The sequence below is a fragment of the Ixodes scapularis genome, unplaced genomic scaffold (genome assembly GCF_016920785.2).
Source record: "Ixodes scapularis isolate PalLabHiFi unplaced genomic scaffold, ASM1692078v2 PGA_scaffold2__306_contigs__length_199485367, whole genome shotgun sequence".
NCBI lineage: Eukaryota > Metazoa > Arthropoda > Arachnida > Ixodida > Ixodidae > Ixodes > Ixodes scapularis.
The window spans coordinates 129,474,688-129,490,278 of record NW_024609857.1 but is presented as its reverse complement, the minus strand read 5'-3'; the positions used below and the strand labels follow the sequence as shown (position 1 = coordinate 129,490,278).

The 15,591-nt window shown below is 44.0% G+C and overlaps 1 protein-coding gene across 1 annotated transcript in view; it reads right to left on the bottom strand.

Annotated features, from left to right (window-relative positions):
• The window catches only part of LOC115312773 (4-coumarate--CoA ligase 1-like), a 28,271-nt gene extending 13,448 nt beyond the window's left edge, over window positions 1-14,823 (bottom strand). Inside the window, exons 1-5 of the mRNA XM_042291541.1 lie at window positions 14,799-14,823; window positions 13,971-14,074; window positions 11,223-11,467; window positions 4,207-4,375; window positions 2,222-2,494 (exon numbers count right to left, since the gene is read on the bottom strand). Of these exons, the coding sequence (XP_042147475.1) occupies window positions 2,222-2,494; window positions 4,207-4,375; window positions 11,223-11,467; window positions 13,971-14,074; window positions 14,799-14,823 (816 nt within the window). The remainder of the gene's footprint in view (window positions 1-2,221; window positions 2,495-4,206; window positions 4,376-11,222; window positions 11,468-13,970; window positions 14,075-14,798) is intronic.
• Between the last annotated feature and the right edge of the window lie 768 nt (window positions 14,824-15,591).

The following is a 15,591-nucleotide window of genomic DNA, read 5'->3' as shown; positions in this document are numbered from 1 at the left end:
TTATATATCGTGTTCACCCATTTTACTATTTTGTTGTTCTTGTTCTTTGGACGGAGTATTGCTTCGTCCAAATGTTTCCTTCTCAGCCTGTTTCGTCTAAATCAACAGGAATGGCAATACCACTACTAGGCTTCTAGTGCGAAACTCCTTGCTCAAGGAGGCACTTTGGCGGCACGAATTCTTGCTCAGGAGGAGCAACTGGCAAAAAATAGAACTATGACTTCGGGAATCTAGCTGTTAGGCAATACTTTTAAAATTAAAGTATTTTCTTATGATGCTTCTATAAAAATCGTGAGGAAAGCAAAAACTGCCATACGCGGATATCTTTTTTCCTATGCCTGTTCAGCCTAATGAGTTGTGCCACAGGGCAAAGGACGGTGCTTTTCAAATCTTCTTATAACATCAGGTGAGGCCCGACATAGTCGTAGTATATGCAGATGAAAGCTAAAAATGGCGAAACGGTGTATTTACAAAAATCAGAAAGCACAAGTTCGTTGTCAACGAAATTTTTATTGTGTCACTGGGACAGTCGCTGCTGTGCAACGTGAAATACCATTGCTATTTCTTAGTATATTTGTGTACCAAAGTATAAAATAGGCCCCCCCCCCCCTCCCCCGGGGGACTGCTACTCGTTCTTTTAGGTCTCTACTATCTGGCCCCTTACACAGAAGTTAGTTTGAGACCCCTGATCAAAAGCAGCGAGATGGACGAAGACATCACTAGAGTATATTGAGGCGTATATTTTCTCGTGTTTGTTCATTTTTATACGGACAATCAAGGAATTCAGCACTTTCGAACTGCCGGGTATTTGTAAGAAAAATGTAACTGTGTATTTTATAACGCAAATTTAAACTGCGAATCACCCGACGCGCAGTCTTCGCCCGCACGTAGCACTGAAGGTTGAGAAGAGGTACCAAAGTTTCAGGACCGACTGAAGCTGAATCAAAAGTTATGAACGCGTATACATTTCAATTAAATCATTTACAGCTAACGGAGCCCGCAAATACGAGCAAAATAAAAAGCGCCACTCGCAAAAAAACAGGCCACGTTTTGTTATTGAAAATTTCCTAAAGTCTCCTATAAATTTTAAATGAAATAATTCTAAGTTGTAAAACTTTGGAACCTTTTTTCAGCCGCCATGCTCCGACGGAAATTCCCCTTTCGACACTGTGTTTGTGTGTTTGTGTGTGTGTGTGTGCGTGTGTGTGCGTGTCTGTGGTGTTCTTTGTTGTTTTTTGCGATATAAAAAACAAGGTTTTTTTTCCCTCCCAGGCACCCGCTACCTTCTTTTGCAATATTTTTACGACGTGATCTTTTTAGACCGTTTGCCGGTCACCACATCAATATATCAATGTATTCATATTTGTACCGCAGCAGAATACGATTTGACACATAAAAACTCTCAGCCTGACAGCTAAATTCAACTTAGAAAAGAATACGGATGATCTGAAATTATGAAGCAATATAGAATATATAGGGTGTCCCAAGTCACCAGGCTCAATCTAAAATGGACCATAAAAATCGACGTCTGCATGTACCAATCTAAACTTTTCGTCAAAGGTGTATTTCACCAGTCAGTTTTTTCTTGTATAATTAGAAAGTGTAGCTCTCTTTCTGTAAAATATAGGGCGAATAAACTTGCCAGGGTCAATGGAGGGCGGCGACACACACGACGAAGTCGAGTTGCGGAGTGTGTTTGGCGCGCGTATTGATAAATGGCGCTACCTCTTTATCGACACTGTTCGCGACCACCGTGGTTTATTAAAATGGACATAATCTTTTTGTAATAAACCATTGCTTTAAAAATAAATACGCACAATAAAACCAAAACTGAAACTAAAATAAACGCTTTTGCTTAACGACGGCGCATTTGCTGCCAACGGATTTCGTCAGCGTGTCGTCCGCTTTCTTTCGCCGGTCGGCTACACCTTCGGAGTCCGGTGCTGCACCCGACGCCATCTATCAATACCCGCGCCAAACACACACCGCAACTCGACTAAGTGGTCTGCGTCGCCGCCCGTCGTTGACCTCGGCACGTTTCTAGGCCCTACTTTTTTATAGAAAGGGACCTACGTTTCTTAATTTTACAACCAAAAAAAAACGACCTGTGAAATGCAGCTTTGACGAAAAGTTTAGATTTCTACGTGCAGAAGTCGATTTGTACAATGCTTTTTAGATCGAGCCTGGTGACTTGGGACACCCTATATTTATATATACGTACTTTGGCTTTTGTGCCAGCGCAAGGAAAGCCGACGCTGCCCATGCTGATTTGTCCGACAGGAGTGCAGCTCACAAATCCATTTGTTTCAGTCATGCCATAGAAGTTGACGAACGATTTAACGTTGAAGAACTTGCATATCTCCGTTCGAAGTGAATCAGATATCGCAGTCCCTGCGACCGCGATCTTTTTAAGACTCGCAGCAGGATAGTTGTTCATTTTCGCTTCGTTGACAACCTCACGCAGCCGATCAGGAAAGCCTAGCGTTACGGATACCTGTAAAGTAAAAGGGGGTGTTTCACTGTCCCCTTGAACTTGTCATTGTCCAGTCTAGTCATATTTGTATTTAATTTTTTGCACGTAAATTCTACCCCTTGTTATAGAACGCAAAATTCAAATACGCTGATGCAAAAAAATACGGGATAGAAAGCTTATTTTAGCAGTGCATGTAGCCAGTAGAACTTTGGTTGGGGCTAGTTGGTTCATGTCGATGACCATGTACCCAGGTAGCACACTAGAGAAACGTCTAACTTGTCCTAAGTTTTGCAAGTCTGAGGGCTTAACTGGAACACAATATTGTTTTTCTCTGAGTAGTTAGTTACTACAAAAGAGCTTTATTTTTCTTCTTTTTTTTTTGGGGGGGGGGAGGGGCCTTTTGTATATTTATTTTTTGTTTGCCACAAAATTTCTAAGGTGCCAGTCATGAGCCAAGAAAGTCAAGTACCAACCAAACGCCCGCCAGTGAAGCCTAACTATCTCACTCATTTGGAAACAGCCAAAAATTTCTCAGATGACAACAAAAGAACAACCAGCGAAGTCTAACTCTGGCACTTCTTTGGCCATTTAAGCGCAAAATAGCGAGACTCCGACCAAATAATATCAAGGTCAAGGTATACATTTCCTTTTTGGTGATTTTAGGGCATTAAATTGCCAAACAAACACATACGTTAGGTCTAAAGAACAGATCTACTTGCGCGTTTACGGAGTGTGACACAAACATGTGGTAGGAATACAAACAGCAGTTATGCTTTGGAACAAGCCATATTCGAGAGCGTATAAGACCTCTAATTTTAATATTTAAAGACGTTATTTTTTGTGTTATCTGTACTGAAATCAGTCGAGTTAAAACAAAACCATCGGAACACCCGTAACATTCAATTGTAAGAGAGCAAAAAAAAATGTGTCTGCAATATTTCGCTTTTCAAGTGCTTGCGCTAGTTTTTTCAAAAGAAAAAAAAAACTAAACGCTTGCAGCGTTTCCTTGTGCAAAGTCTTTCGTTATTTTATTTATATTTTTGCTGTCTTAATTGTTTTTGTTTTCTTCATAAAAAAATATACTGGTTTGAGTGACTGTAAGTCCTAAAGCCCCTTTTAGTATTAGTGTTTGTCATGCAAGTAGCGCGAAATACGCCAAAGCATGATGCCCCGGTCCTATGTAGCCCCTTGGAAGCCAATGGCGGCACAGCGAATTGCGGCGAAACTCTTGCTCGGAGCACGTGTTTTGCGCGGTACCACAACAATGATTGTCGGATCGTCGGTACTTCGATTAAACACAAGGCGTGAGGGGCTTACCACCTAACTAGGAGGAATAACCTTTATTACGTGTACCCCAGCCCCCGACTTCGGTGCACACAAGTCAATAAAAGCGCATGATACTTACACAGATCATACAAAAGTGCGAAAAAACATAGAAAAACAATACTGTAAAACCCTTTATTTTCGCGGCCCCTATTTTTCGCGAATCGGTCACAGATGACATAATCGCGACCACTAAATTTCGCGAATTCCAGGCGCCTGCATTGAAAACCTTAAGGACCGAAATTTTCGCGCGCCCTTAAATTTCGTGAATTCTTCAATTCGCGAAATTCGCGAAAATTGAGGGCTCGCGAACATAAAGGGTTTTACAGTATATGACAAAAAAAAAATTACACTCGATGCACCGTTGTATTCCCAACAGCGTTATGTGTGCTCGAGCGAGGTTTTCTTACTTGATGTTTAGCCAGAGTCTCCAAAAGGTCTTTGCACGAGATGGAAGGTTCGGTGATTACTATCTTTGCCCCCAGGCACATGTTCACGACGCCCACCATGAACCCGGAGACGTGAGTTAAGGGATTCCAAGCGAGCGTGACGTCGTCTTCCGTGAAAAGCCCGGATGCCCTGTAACAAGGCCGACGAACCGTCACTGGCAGAATGAGAACTGCTGAAAGGCCATTCAGTTGTCCCATTTCCGACATCATCTCCCTAGAGTCACCGCCAAGATAAGAACGTTAGGGAGATTCTTCGGTTGTCCCACTAGCTTTTAGCGCGAGGTTCTTAGTTTCCATAGCACCAAGGTATCTCGGGAACTTCGAGCGTACATGCGCAGCCAAAGCACGGTGGAAGGCGAATAGCACTTATTTGAGGCCGGTCGCCTGAAAGAGACGCCCTTCCGTTCCCAAACGGTCAGTGAAGGTAAAAGTAAACAAAATTTGGGAAATGTCCACGTTTCAATTAAAACTTTTTTTTCTGGCTTCTGTGTTGTCAAGTACGTGTGCGGTAGACTGAACCCGTTCAAGAGCATAAAACCGATTACCAGACGCAAAACAAAAAAAAAACGACATTAGGAAGACAAACAAAATTATGCTGTGTTTGGTCATTATTTTGTGTGTCTAAATATATTTTCTGCTGCCTGTTGACATGGGGCCTGTCTCAGTATATCATATGCCTTCGTCGCGATTTTTAACCTTACCAGATAGCGTCAGAGTTAGAAAATATACTTTAGTTGATTTCTTCGTGTGATAGGGGAATGATCAGGAAGAGATTAAATCACACTGACATAAAAAATATTTTTCTTTTCGCGTCCAAAAAAGCGTTATAGTTACCTTCCGCTCACGCTTAAACATCTGCGACACAAATGGACCTTTCCGTAAGGCGTCACCTTTCTTTCTAAACGAAAAAACCAAACATTGGACAGTGTTTCGTAGCTCCTCAATTATTAGCGCAATGTACGAGGTAATTTTACTTTGAAATGAATCACCCACTCATGTGCTGATGCGTATGATCTAATCTAAGTTTGAAGTGTAGCAGAAAATAGATGTACTTAAGACGCGATGCCACGGCAGTCGACCCCAGCATGCGTATCCTGTCGTGATTCATTTTTTTATTGAAGTTCTAGGACGCATCTTGTTGAAGACCAACATGTGAGAAGACTCAGCCGAAAAACTTCTAAGGGGGGGGGGGGGGGGGGGGGGGGGGCGGCGGGAGATAAGGAAAGAGACAATAATGAGAGATCAACATGGTAACAAGCACCTCCCGAGTATTCTTTGTAACGTTGCAAATATTTTGGCCCTGCCCAGAGGATCCACAACATGTGGGAACCCTGTTTCGTTACTCGGCACCTCGGTTGGGTGGTTTTCAACTGCTATCAAGTTAAAGTTCAAATAGCTCGTGGGGCTGCAAAAAAGCGTCACTTCTCTTGAGCACATTGAAGTCAACCTGCAGAAACGTGCGTGCAATTTCCTTTGAGGAGCTGACAGAAAAGGGATCTGTCAAGATCAACATACAGATTGCTGTGTCGACAAGCTTGAATTGGAATACATAGCTGCTACATATATTATGGTGCCACAAGCTTCACTGATTTCTAATGCTGCAGCGGTTTTGCAAGGGATTCAGATCAACAAAAAGTTGCGCAAAAAGACCTCATTATTCAAGCTTGAATGTCAAATGCTCAGCGTCGAAAACAAAAAGCCAAGGTTTGATATCTTGAAGCCAGACCTTTTCGACGGGCCATGCACCAGTCCAGAAGGTTGGATCGCTTTCTACGAGTTTTCCTGTGAGAAAAACCTCTACACCTCACAAAAATATCGGATTGAATATATACCCCTCTTCCTTGGAGGAGAAGCTAAGCATTGGTACGAGCTGAGCTTGGCTGACAACCCGGACGAACCTGTGGCTGCGCAGGTACTACGCAGCCACAGGGCCGGCAGTGAGCTTGGAAAAGTGCTGTCGGTTCTGGCATAGTTCCTGGGCCACAACTCACAGCGAATTTGAAGTAATTTAATGGGGTTGCACACCGTGCAAACACCTCAGAGTGCCGTTAGAGCACTTCAAAGACAGCACTACTTTCTGGTCGGGAGTGACGATAGACCTGCAAATGCGCGCGAAGCGCTGGGCCCACCGGGATGTGTCGATCTTCACTAGGTCGACCATCTGCAACCTGTTTCTCGTGGCCAAGCTTTGGTACGTCTTGCAGGTTATGAATTGCGCAAGGTGTAACATTTAGAAATTCCACCGCGTATTTGCCGTTGCTGTCTGGAAATACACCTGGGAGCCTATGCGTTGGGACAACCTCTTTCGTCGCATCCCAGCAGGAGGCATCAGTCTACCGCACGTATTCTTCCGCCTGCTGGTGTCAATATTTCTTTTTTAAGAGACCATGAGACCTTCTTTCTTCGCGGAATGATCCAGAACAAACTGGGTGGCTTCCTTCCAATTTTTGTGGCGTCATCGGTAGAGTGTGTGGATTAACCCAGGATGTTAGTAGGCTATTTAATAAAGGTTGTTGATGCTTTTAACTTTGTGGTGGTTAGGTTTTCTAGAAAACATCTGGCGACTGTGACCAAACAAAAAATTTCGAGGAACCTTGTGGATGTTTTTTTTTTCCAACGCCGATCTATCAAATCGTGTTCAGTGATAGTCCAGCTCATATGTACTGTGCCACGTAAAAGGGGTCAGCGTTTTTCCGGGAGCCAGAACATTATTCTTTTAAGTTGCACTGTTCTGTGCTTCCTTCTAAAACCTGGCACGATGAAAAATGTATTTCTGTCTTTTTGACATTAAACTGTTTGTTGTGCAAATTACCAGAAACAGTTGAGCCTATTTTTATTGACTGCTGGGACGCGAACTTTTTGGGGGGACGTCTTGTAGCGCACTCTACAAAAATACATTGTTATCTCACCAATTTCTATACGGTTTCTACCTACTGAAAAACGACACTGCTTCAAATTACCTTATTGCATTTTTAAGTTTGTATGGCATATGGGAATTTCTAATGGATGTAAGGAACGCCCTGCCTGAACAAAAATCTGTGCGGCAAATTTTTATTTACTTAGCAGCACAAGTTAAAAATGTCCACAATCGCGAAATTGTTCCCGACTGGTTTCCATGATTCAATTACCTGATGGTAATGCAAAATATTGAATGCAATGACATGGGAACCGCCTCTTTTGTCCTAACTATTGTGTATGTGCTGCGTCGCTCTTTCTTTCCGTGCATTAAAGAAGAAAAAAAGCTGTGGAGAAACTTAGTGTTAATACCTCAGCTTCGCCTGCAGCGGACCCAGGTTTGATTCCCGCAAGTGGCGGGTGACCTTTTAAAGGATTTAGAAACATTGGCGACGGACGTCATACATCGCGAACTACTGCATCAACAACTGCAGCTACTGCAACTACTATAACTACTACACCAGCAACAACATCGAAACCGGACTTTAATTTCAGTGGTGGGAAGGGCCCATAAGAGATATCGCTGTAACCTCGAGGCGAAGTAAACTATACCACCGCTGAGAAAGGGGCTCTGGCAGTGTTGAAAGTTGTCCGGTATTTTCGTTTCTACCCGGAAGGTTTGAAATGCAAGCTTTTTATTGGCTATGGAGCGCTCACGTTCCTACTCAAAATGACCGAGGCAAAAAATAGCTCCCTAGATAATAGTTACAGCAGCTCGACTTCGCAGTCAGTCACCGTTCTTGTTTTTCATTCAATGACGCCGATGGAATCTCAAGACTTCAATTTCGAAACTTTGCTGAGCACATCCCAGGATGTGAATTCCTCAAAACTCCGGCGTGGAACAGAGAGCCTCATACAAGAACCGAGTGGAACATTTCACGTTCCGCTCACAGCGGTGCCCCATATTCCAGAACTGTATCACACACGCCCACTCAGAAGGTCATGATGAATTCTGGAAGTCAACAAAACACTTAACGCGGCCGCACATGGACGATTACATGATTACATGGGTGATTACCAAACGTACAATGTGAAGTACAAGCAATCTATGAATTCAACGATGCTGCATCGACACTCCAAGACGCCTTAACAGGGTATCCACCTTGATTTTACAAAGATCAAGAAAAAGTGCTACGGGTTGAGGAAGATTCAAGCCTTTCTAGTCTGCACTGATGAATGCACACACATAATAGAAGCAAAGGCAGGTAGAAAAAGCGCAAACAGCATGATCGCTTTACTCAACAAAAAATATATCGCCAAGTGAAAATTGTCATTTTAGAAAATGAAACAGCTTATTGTGGTCAAAAACTAAAACGAAAAAATGGGCAGAAGAACGCAGTATAGCATTGAGGTCCACAGCACCCTACCACCCATCTAAAAATGGTCTAGCTGAGCGCACCATTAGAAATATCAAACAATATAAGAAGATGTACAGTCGTGTGCGATATGAAGGTGAACGCCGGGCTGTCGACCGCTCCGGGCTATCAGCGTCATGGCGCAGCTGCCGTGGCAGCCACGTCATGGCGCTGATAGCACGGAGCGGTGGATGGTCCGGCGTTCACCTGCACATCGCGATAAGAAAGCGAGGCGTCACGGCAGCCGCGACATAGCGCTGATAGCACGGAGCGGTCGACGGTCCGGCGTTCACCTTCATATTCCCGGCGGGTGTACCCCTATTTTTTAGGAGGTTGGAAATGTCGCCTTGAAGTTGCGGTAGCACATTACAAGGGATCCTAAACAGCAAGGCTGGGATGTAGTCCTTTCTTTGCAATCTCGGAAAAGGCAACGTTGCTGCCGGCTGACATGTACTCGGGACCTCATCCCAAGTTTATATAAAAGGGTGGAGAAAGACGGCGTCTCAAGAAGGAAGACTTCGCCTTGTGGGAGTTCTCGGTGACCTCGAAAGTTTTGTGCAGGTGATGTGAAGTGGTACCTTTGCTTTTGTTGTTTCTTCGAATCGGTATATTGAGTTTGCCTTCTTGCGAGTGTTGCGGGTGACGGCGGATGTTATATTGTTCTACTGTAGGGGAAGTTCGTTTGGTTCGATTCGGTTTCTTCGAATCGGGGTCGTTAGGCCTGGTCCATTTGAAGTGTATCGTGGGGTTGACTGTAGAAAGATCTAGTGATGGTGCGGGTCGTTCTATAAAAAGGACGAGTCAGAAAAATTAATTCGCTGCTGTGTTTTTAGACTTCGTCGTGTTTATCCTTCTTGTTTCTCCTGTCTCAGGGTTGTCTTAATTCATGTCTCAAGAAAACAAATATTGGCAGGTGATTAATTATTTTATTAAACAAAACAATATACTGAGCTTCCCAGGCGCAAGTGGGTGACTTCGTCTTGGTTCGGAAAGGCTTGCCATGGCTTCTGCTTCATAGTTTATGGCTTTTACGAAATCGCGAAAACTGCAGTGTAAGAGGGACTTCTCAAGACCGTGTGCTACATTGGGCCCAGCAACGTGACAGAAAGTGCACCTGTTACCAAGGTTTATAAAATCATCCCGGGAGAGATAGATACTCAAGCCGAGGAGGAAAGTAAAGAAGGCCAACGTGAGAGAAGGCGAAGTATGAAGAATCTAATATAAAAGAAGATGAAGAAAAAATAAGATATGGTGAGTGTGCGTCTTGAGTATTCCTTGGAACGTTACACATCTAAATAAATTTCAGCGGGGTTCCAGCTTCTAGTATATGTTAATAATATTCCTGTATCTTAAAGGGCAACTCCGGTCAATATTTTAGAATTAGGGATTACGACTGTTTTCAGCTAGAGCAGTGTCCCTTCCCTATATTACAGGGTATCTTTTTTTCTCTCGGTATTATGTGTAGTTTTATAAGTACCACGGCTCAACGTTTGGTTTCGCGCGTCTACAGCGAAACCGAAACTATCTGCTAGAGGGATGGCAGCAATGAATATCAACCGTACGACCATGACGTGACGTCACAAGGGCTAACTTGATCGCCGCCCGCTAAACAGCAGTTGATTGCATCTTAAAAATCGGTTTAAGTGGAGTGCGCGGCTTCACTTTTACGTAATATGTCGGCAGTGATCAGATTTCGTGCTACTAAAGCGATACCACTCATTTATTTTGGTTTTGTTTTCAACCGGAGTTTCCCTTTAATAATATGATTGTTCCTTGAAGTGCAGGTGAAGTGTGTTGGGATAGCTCAATTCATAAGGAACGCGTACCGTAAGATTTACTACACTCATGACTCGTTAATATGGACACCTACATTCCCCAACAAATCGCTCAAAATGTGAGTCGTCCGTGATAACGAGACAAAAGTGAATGTTTTAGTCAGTGTCAGTTCATCCCCGAAAATTTTGTGTCTATATAGCGGGGCATCTATAGCAAGGGGGGCAGTATTAACGAGACACGAGTGAATTACAATTTAATGGAAGACCAAGTTGGTGGCCGCTTAAAACGTAGCATTTAACTTGCTAATAGAAAGTCTGAAAACACTCACCATTCACCTACCTTCGATCATATGTACCATTGCATCTTACGCTGTAAAATTAACCGAAACAATCTACCATCGACGCCTGCACATAAAAATCTCGAACCTTCACCAACCGTGCTTTAAGGTGGTGCATTTTAGCAGATGATATTTTAAGGCATAGCTTTCTTTCTGCGAGAAATCAGACCCACACACCGTGTCAACGGCGGATGGGTTGGCAGACGACCGAGTAGGCGATGTTTGTAACGCGTGGTGCCATCTCCCGATAGACGCTACGAGCAGACGATAGAATGTGTCATTGGGAGGAGGTGTCACGCGTTACAAATGTTGATAATTCGGTTATCTGCGTGCCCGTTCATCGTTGACCCCGGCAAGTTCGTTGGTCTGATTTGTCACCAAAAAAAATCTGTCTTAAGATTTTATCAGCTAATATGCATCACTTACAAGCACGTTTGGTGAACGTGACATCTTCAAATGCGCAGGTGTCTATATTTTCTGGCGTGTTTTACTATGTGAGATCCGCTGGAGCCACACTATATACAAATATAAAATGTGAACGACCCACAACGTACTGCAAAGCGCGATAGCAGGAGATGTAAGCCCTGTGCGATAGTTCCACGGCTTTCGGAAGCCCCGTTGTTCCCGACGTGTACAGCATCACCACGACCTCATCAGTGTTGTCAGCAGGCACGTGGGGCTTCAAGTCAGTCTCGGAAAGCTCTTGGAACTCGAGGACGTCGATGAAACCGGGAGCGCTTCCCACGGAAAACAACCTCTGGGAAGTCGAGAAAAGGCCTCTCCGTCGTCGGTTGGGTTTCTAAGTGCTGACACGGTGCTCAAGTGCCCAGGGAGTACACTGTGCATCACTGTTAGCGCGAACGCGTTCGCATTTTACTATTGGCGGGCACCAATGTTCACAGCAGACTTTAGTGCTCCAAATGAACTCATTTCACCACACTACTAGCTTCGATCAAGGCCTTTTTGTTCTATAGGAATAACACTGTGATTGATTGTTTGCGCTAACAGTGACGTCCAAAGCACAATATGCATAATGCATACGCAGATGGACTTACAACGAAAGAGACACACAAGAGGACGAAACAGACGACACAGCAGATGATATTTTAAGACATAGCTTTCTTTCTGCGAGAAGTGAGATCGACATGCCGGTGTTTCGTCCTCTTGTGTGTCTCTCGTTTTAGGTCAATGTAGATCACCAACATGCTCAAGCCTTTAATCATACACAAATTCTTTCAAATAAATACTTTTTAGAGCACAGCTCTTAGGGGCCCGTTTCCGGCTTGAGCGGCGTCGGCGTCGGCGTAATTGCGCGGTGCATTATGGGTAAATTTCCCCGCTTAATCTAGCGGAAAAATTTCCCCGCTAAATCTAGCGGAAACATTTCCCCGCTAGATCTAGCGGAAAAACTTCCCCGCTAAGTCTAGCGGGAAATATTCCCCGCTGAATCTAGCGGAAAAATTTCTCCGCTAGATTTAGCGGAAAAATTCCCCACTAAATCTAGCTAAAAAAAATTTCCCCGCTAAATCTAGCGGAAAAATTTCCCCGCTAAATCTAGCGGAAAAAAATTCCCCGCTAAATCTAGCGGAAAAATGTCCCCGCTGAATTTAGCAGAAAATGTCTCCGCTAAATCTAGCGGAAAAATTTTCCCGCTAAATCTAGCGGGAAAAATTCCCCGCTAAATCTAGCGGAAAAATATCCCCGCTAAATCTAGCGGAAAAAATTACCCGCTAAACCTAGCGGAAAAATTTCCCCGCTAAATCTAGCGGAAAAAATTTCCTGCTAAATCAAGCGGAAAAATTTCCGCGCTAAATCCCGGAAAAAATTCCCCGCTAAGTCTAGCGGAAAAATTTTCCCGTTAAACCTAGTGGAAAAAAATCCCCGCTAAATCTAGCGGAAAAAATTCCCTCTAGCGGAAAAATTTTTCTGGGGGGTCACGTGACCCCCCAAGGTCACATGACCCCCCCCCCCCCCCCCCCCCGCCCCGAGAAGAGGTGACCCTCAGTACCTTTCCCTCCTCCTCCTCAAGAGCTGCGCTCCAATTCGGTGTTACAGGGAGTTGTAAACGGCTTTCATTTTTTTCACGTAAGTTTGACTTTTTTTCAAATTTATGAATAATTTGATACCTTATACTAAAAAAGCAATATCCAGTAACTGCTGCTCCCCACGGGCTGTTGTGTCTTCCTTTCTGCAACGCTTCGAGCCGTAAAAACGTGTCAAAATACCCAATGGCGTCAGTCACGCCCAGTGAAAAACTGAGGACATTTTGACATGCAAGTGGAATTTTAACACGGTGACCGAAACCTGAGCGTACGGTTTCGCCAAACGCCCTTTCTCTTGCCATAAGCCGCATTCCGCCATGTTAAGGAAGAGTTTCCGCCACTTTCGCCATTCATTTTTACGCAGACGTTAAGTATTTGGTGTCGATATTTTTGTTGATGAAACGCTGAAGCCTGAAAAACGAGTGGCTTCATTGTCGACAGAACTGAATAAGTATGATAGGGGACGTATCTGAGATGCTTCAGCCCAAGCTTCCTTTGTTTTGTTTCTTTCTTTTTTGGAGCCGCCTGAACCGTCTCTCGACTCCATTTTTATCGCCGACGAGTCGACTGGTCAAGCAGCGGCTATCTTAAGTCATCTTAATTCAGTTTAATTCGAGGACCAGCCAATTCTCTTTTATGTTCCCGGCAATAGTCTGGCTCAGTTCAACGGATGAATTTTGGTTAATTCGGAGTTCATCGGATGAATTCAAATTTACCAAGCTTTTAACGGCGTGTCTTTCTCGTAGTTCTTTCGGATTTATCTAAAACGCGGAATCCTAGTTATATTACAACGTACACTCACAAAAAAAAGGATATGGGCTTACACCCCTTTGTCCCAAATAATCCACCCCAAAACTGCAATTCCACGCACAGCTCACTGATGTCGAACTGACGACTTCAACTTTTTACGAGGTGCTTGATAACGGTGCTACATAACTCATTAAACAGCCAAATTACGTACGCATCAAAGACTATAGAAAAAAAAACACTGAGGTTTAGCAGTAAAGCAAACAAAAAAAGATTTTTTTTTTTTTTTTTTGTCAGTAACACGTGCATTAGCAATTTTAAGAAGTTGTCCCCCTCGGCTATCAAGCCGCTCGTGAAAGTTAGCACCGTCGGTTCGCCGTGAGGGCGGCAATAAGTTTCTCGAGGCTCGCCCCGTCCTGCGTTTCTTGAGCTGGCTGCGACTCTAGTGTGCACTTATCTTTCGCGTGCTCATAACACGATTCCCAGTGTGAACCGCACGTTGATCGCACTCACTTTGATAGTTGGTGGCATCGTAATTTCCCGCAGATTGGGTGCCGTTTCCTTGTCTGTGAGGATGTAATCGCACTCGCCGTCTCGAAGTGTATACAAAACCTCCCCTGAAATTATGTCACGAATTTAATCGGACACAGGTTCATTAGAAATATATACACCGGGTGCCTTTATCCATTGATTTACGGAGGAGTTGCTATCGTTTGTTTTTTTACGTAAAATAAAGGGCGCGAACCACCTGACTCTAAGTCTCCGCTAAAAGTAAAAAGCGGGCAGTTTGGACCTCCCCTGCAATTACGCGATGCATTTAATCGGACTTGGGCTCATTTGAAATTGATATGCCGAGTGTCTTTATCAATATATTTACGGAGATTTCTTTTTTTTTTTTTTTACGTAAATAAACTGCGCGTCCTATCCGAGTCTAAGTCTCCGCTCAAATGAAGAGCTGGCAGTTTGGGACAATGCCGAAGTTTCAGCGCTTGCCGTTTTCTCGCTCAAAAAGTTATAAGCTATTTTTAAAAGTTTAGATTAAAAAATGGCGGCCTACGAAACCCACGAATACGGGGAGGTAAATGGGTGTCGGCTGCCATAAACAGAACCCCTTTTCCCAGTGAAATTTTCCGAAGGTAGCTTTTATAACTCTTCAATCAAGTCACGTTCATCTTTGAAACTTCACCGACTGGTCCGGACAGCATGCGCTACATTTGCCCGGGAGACTTAACGTTCGCCCATCCGCCGTTTCTTTTTAGGGTCAAAAAGAAAACTGTAAATATGAATTTTTTTTATATGAGAAGACACAGGATGTCGCTCTGGAGACGAACCAACACTCACTTGCAACGTATGATGTCTTAGCCATAACAAGTGTTGCTCCTGCGAACAGAACTGCCTGTAACGCGGCGAGATTTTCAATGCTGTTCCGGATGTATGCGCACACCCTCGAGCCGGGCTCCAAGCCATGTTCTTGAAACCCAACAGCGTACCTCTGAATCTTCGTTAAGAGCTCGATAGCAGTAAGGCTCTGATGGGAATCAACCTGAAATTAAACAAAAATAAATATTCTAGAATATAGCGACGCCAAGGCTGTGCGCAGGCCTGTTCACGTCCCGGGGTCTGGGTTTAACCTCAAGCCTTGCTTGTCTACGTTGATCTTCCGCGTGGGTAAAATGGATCGTCGGCCCTTTGGAGCGAGCGTATTAATCAGTTTCCTGACCTATCGAGTTACAATTTTGTACAGAGGTGGCCGAAGGTAGTGCATTCATTTTGTGCATCAAAACTTATCCTTACCTTAGTAAGAAGTAAAACACTAAGAGCGTGAGTGCGCTACCTATGGCCGCCGTCTCCAAATGGAGACTGTCTGGGTGACGCAACAGCCAAGAAATGGCGGCAGGTGTTGACATTTCATCCGATATATCCCTACACAGAACCTTTCTTGTAGGTTGTTTGTAAATTCAGACTGTTTTATTAGTGGTTTCAGTGGTAACGATACCACTGAAACGTCCCGCGCCGCGCGCCGCCTTTGACTCAGAAACATAGTCTGCTATCAATGGTCAGTGCATCCGCTCTCGTTTTTACCTGGCTGTGTCTGCTACTGGTTTCGTCAGTAATTTGCCTTTTGTTAGCAGAC